The sequence below is a fragment of the Leptonychotes weddellii genome, unplaced genomic scaffold (genome assembly GCF_054177405.1).
Source record: "Leptonychotes weddellii isolate Sample4059 unplaced genomic scaffold, ASM5417740v2 HiC_scaffold_17141, whole genome shotgun sequence".
Lineage (NCBI taxonomy): Eukaryota > Metazoa > Chordata > Mammalia > Carnivora > Phocidae > Leptonychotes > Leptonychotes weddellii.
Genome location: NW_027754794.1, coordinates 1 through 4,275, shown reverse-complemented (window position 1 = coordinate 4,275; position 4,275 = coordinate 1). Strand labels below are relative to the sequence as shown.

At 62.9% G+C, this 4,275-nt stretch overlaps 1 protein-coding gene across 1 annotated transcript; it reads left to right on the top strand.

Annotated features, from left to right (window-relative positions):
- Positions 1-986: 986 nt before the first annotated feature.
- On the top strand, positions 987-4,067 carry LOC102745961 (ceramide synthase 4). The gene is made up of 6 exons (XM_081810038.1): positions 987-1,876; positions 2,543-2,661; positions 2,768-2,825; positions 3,112-3,162; positions 3,519-3,611; positions 3,872-4,067. The coding sequence occupies exons 1-6, from the start codon at positions 1,769-1,771 to the stop codon at positions 4,049-4,051; spliced, it is 609 nt and encodes a 202-aa protein (XP_081666164.1). The 5' UTR covers positions 987-1,768; the 3' UTR covers positions 4,052-4,067.
- The last annotated feature ends 208 nt before the right edge of the window (positions 4,068-4,275 follow it).

The window sequence follows — 4,275 nt, the reverse complement described above, 5'->3', positions numbered from 1 at the left end:
ACAGGTTCCCAGCAACCTGATTGCCAAACCCTGTAGATTTTCAGTCATTTCTTATGGGACCCAGACACTGCTTCAAACTGGGTCTCCTCCTCTTTCCCTGGCTGGCTGTCTCCTGGGCCAGAACATCTCTCCTGGCGTCCCTTCCCTGGTCCCAGGTAGCCCCACCCTTCCCACCTGACCAGCCCTGTAGTCAAAGCTTTCAGACCTGCCCTGCCAGGCCCCTTTGCTGCTGGCCCCCCATGATCGGCCACCCCCGCAAGGTTCCCCCTCCCGCCTCCCTCCCTCCCCACGCCCTCTGCAGGTCCACTACCTCTTATGCGGCCACCTGGCCTCTGCACTCACCCCTCTGCAGTTCCTTCAAGGCTGGGTTGCAGGAAGCCCGCAGGGCCCCTCTGCTGTCCCTCCCCCACTCCCCAGAGCCCTTCGCCCCCTTCAGCCTCTGCTTTGGGTCCCTGGCTTTGTCCTGCCCTGACCACAGGGACACGGAAGCATTCTGCATCTTGCTTTGTCTCTCCGGTTCCTGAGGAGCTTCCTGGTGTCTGGGCTCCCTGGATACAGCCTGGACCCCGGGGGGACCCAAGGAATACCCACTGAGGTTGTATTTATTTAACAGATACCCTCTAAGCGCCTACTCTGTGCCCACCATTGTTCTGAGCAGCTTATGCGTCTTAGCTCTCGGGGCAACCCCGTGAGGTGGTACTATTATCCCCATTTTACAGACTAGGAAATGGAGGCCCAGAGGTCAAGGGAGGCCTATGGTCACACAGAGGGTAGGTCATCTGGGACTGAGGCTTTGCCTGAGGGATTCTAAGAGGCTCAAGTCAGCCAGGCTTTGAAGGGCGAGTCGCCAGCTTTCCTGCGGCGGGTGGGGGGGGAGGACGTGAGACTACGCCCAGGTTCACTACTGGAACCTGGAGTGGGGGGTTGTGTATTTAATTAATGGCCTCATCAGAGGTAGGGGGTTGTGTTCACATCCCAGAGGTGTCCTTTCAAAGGGCCATGGGGATGAGATAGCTTTTCCAGGGTCGAAAGCAGAGGTTCTCGCCATTTTGAAGTAAATCCTGGGCCAGTCTGCTACCCACTCGCTGTGTAACCTTGGGCATCTCTCTGAACTGTCTGGGCCTCAGTTTGCCCATCAAGACAATGGGGACTTTGACAATAGAGCTAAATGAGCCGGCAGCTAATGTGCACTTGGACCCATGCTTGGCAGATGTCAGCACTCAAGAAATGACAGTCCCCTCCTCCCCCACTCCCCATCATGACTGAGTCTGGAAGGAGTTTCTTGCTGAGCTGCTCTGAGCCTCAGTTTCCCCAAATGCAGGGTGATGTTTGGTGCGTAGGAAGTTCTGGGGGGCGGGGTCTAGTGGGACGTATGATGACTGGCCAGGGACCGGGCCCCTCCACATGTCCACACTGGGAGAAGGGAGGCCTGAGTGCAGGCCTGAGTGGGAGTGCCCCTGCTCCTTTCTGCCTGTGGGGACCCCCCAGCCTGGCAGGAGACAGACAAGGACCCGGACCACCATGAGACAAGCAGTGAGGGGTCTCTCCTTCCTGTTTGGAACTGAGTGGAGCTGCCTGAGACCCCGAAAACTAACCTCCACATCCCCACCCTGAAGACCGGCCGCCCAGCTGCCTTTCTTAGGTTTGGTCCCAGTGCAGCGGCCAGGCAACCCCTCCAGGCGCCCAGTGTGTGACCTGGCCCCTCTGAGCCTCAGTTTCCCCACCTGGATTGACAGGCTCTGTCTCCCCTGCACCCAGATTTGTTGGCATGCCCCTGAGCCGGTTGCTAGGTGTGCGCAATCATGCCAGGAGGCTGGTGAAGCCCAATGCCACTCTGGAGAAGTACTTCGTCACAGAAGGGTGGAAGCCCAAGGAGGTGAGAGCCCCCCGATGCCCCTCTCCATCCCCGTCGGCCTGCAGGTGGGGGGGGGGGCGTGTGGATGGGGCCTGGGGGTGGGATGGGGCCTGTTGTCAGGAACAGGGAAAGCCCAGGGCAGCCTCTGTGCCCCCACAGCGCTCCTACGCCCACTCCACCAGCCAGCCCAGCTGTCCCAGTGGGCAGATCCTGCGCCTGGGGGGGTGGGGAGCAGGTCTCTGCTGAGCTGGTAAGAGAGGAAGGCCTGACTGCTGGGGGTTGGGGGGGCGTCGACCACAGCAGACTTGTACTGTACTGTGGCTCTCGGTAGAGGGGACCTTCCCCCTCCGTGGTCACCCTCCCTCTGCAGGTAGGGGTGGAAGGCAAGGTCTCAACTACCTGCCTGGGGTGGGGGTAAGACCTGACTCTTCTGGAAGGGTATAGGAAAACCTCTAGGGGGGCTGCCCCATCCCCAGCCGCTTTTAGTCCCAGTCCCCATCAGCCACCTGCCTCTCCTGTGAGCAGGGCTGATCTTCATACTGTCTGTTTTGGGGGGACCCCCCCATGTCCATAGGCAGACAATCCCACAGGCGAGGTCTAGGGTAGGGGGGAGCACAGCTGGGTCTCATCTGTCCTGGGACATGGACGGGAAGCCTCTGTGACTCCCCCCGCATCACCTCTCCCCAGCCCCAGATGGCCCTCCTGGCGGCCCAGTGTGGCCTCACACTGCAGCAGACCCAGCGCTGGTTCCGGAGGCGCCGGAACCAGGACCGGCCCTGCCTGACCAAGAAGTTCTGCGAGGCCAGGTAAGCCCGGGGTGGGGCTGAGGCGGGGGCTCTGGGGGTGCGGGGCGGGGGGTGGAGCCCGGGCCTCCTCCGGTGGCTGCCTCATGGGCTCCCTCCCCATCTGCAGCTGGAGGTTTGCTTTCTACCTGTGCTCCTTCTTTGGTGGCTTGTCCATCCTCTACCACGTGAGTGTTTCTGGCCGCTTGCCTGCCCCGCCACCCATCCCACAAGCCCTTGCGGTGCACTGGGCCTGGACGGGGGGTGCGGAGGGGTTCGGGCAGAGGGAGCCCCTGCAAAAGCGTCCGCTCAGGTGCCTTTTGAGGACACGCTGTGCACCGGAGCTGGGGGTCCGCAGCCCACAGCTCTGGGTCTAGAATGAGAGCAACCCTGGGGAGGGCCCCCCCGGGGGGGTAGAGGGCTGGGCTCTGGGCTCTGACCTCTGGGCAGCCTCAGACTCCCGTGTCCCTGCAGGAGTCATGGCTGTGGACACCGGCAATGTGCTGGGACAGTTACCCAAATCAGGTGAGTGGCAGGTGGAGCTCGGAGGCTGGGGGTGGGGGGTGGGGTGGTTAGAGTTCCTTCAGCCGGGGGCGGGAGAGCCAACCGCGGACATCACACGACTCCCCTTCGAGTTCCACTCTGTATTTTTGCCTCCCCTGCGGAATGGGGAGGGGCCAGACACCGGGAACCTCCCAGCAGGAGCTGCTGCAAAACCACTGGCCCTTGACTACCTCCGGGGACGGGGAGCTTACACCTTCTTCACTCATTGGGATTCAAGGATCCTGCTTCTGAGCAAGCGAGGAGGGCCCTGAGCCATGCCCCGCCACCCCCGAGCCTCGACCCCCCCACACAGCTAACCTTGCCCCACGCCCCTACAGCCCCTGAAACCGGCCCTGTATTATTGGTACCTCCTGGAGCTGAGTTTCTACGTCTCACTGCTGATCACGCTGCCTTTTGATGTTAAGCGTAAGGTGAGGCTGGGCGGAGAATCTGGCTGGGAAGTGATGCTGGGGGTAGGGGGGGGAAGTTGTGATCCAATCACGCATAGGGAGGGATGGCTTCACCCCCTACCCTGAGACCCCCCCCCTCTGGTGCCTCAGGCGGGAGGACCCACAGTCCACAAGGTACAGATGCCTGCCAGCCAGCCAGCCCCCAGAGAGGGCCTGCCCCCAGCCTGGTGGGGTGCCCCCCCGCCAGACTCATCCCTGCTCTGACCCACCGTCTCCCGCAGGATTTCAAGGAGCAGGTGGCACACCACTTCGTGACCATCATCCTGATCGTGTTCTCCTACAGCGCAAACCTGCTGCGCATCGGGTCCCTGGTGCTGCTGCTGCATGACGCCTCCGACTACCTCCTGGAGGTGGGCCTGGCCCAGCCTGACCCCGCCCCCAGCCCCACCCTCCCAGCCTGACCCTCCCCCGCCCCATCCTCCCAGCCCCACCCTCCCAGCCTCACCCCGCCCCCAGCCCCATCTTCCCGGCCCGGCCCGACCTTCCCCCGCCCCACCCCCCAGCCTGACCCCGCCCCCGCCCCACCTCCCCAGTCCCACCCTCCCAGCCTGACCCTCCCCACCAGCCCCACCCTCCCCACCAGCCCCATCCTCCCAGCCTGACCCTCCCCCCAGCCCCATCCTCC

What these genes read in the sequence shown, in the direction of transcription:
- LOC102745961 (XM_081810038.1), top strand. Translation starts at nt 1,769, where the DNA reads ATGCCCCTGAGCCGGTTGCTAGGTGTGCGCAATCATGCCAGGAGGCTG. An exon ending in AAGGGTGGAAGCCCAAGGAG is followed by an intron (nt 1,877 to 2,542) that starts GTGAGAGCCCCC and finishes ACCTCTCCCCAG; the next exon opens with CCCCAGATGGCCCTCCTGGC. An exon ending in AAGAAGTTCTGCGAGGCCAG is followed by an intron (nt 2,662 to 2,767) that starts GTAAGCCCGGGG and finishes CCCCATCTGCAG; the next exon opens with CTGGAGGTTTGCTTTCTACC.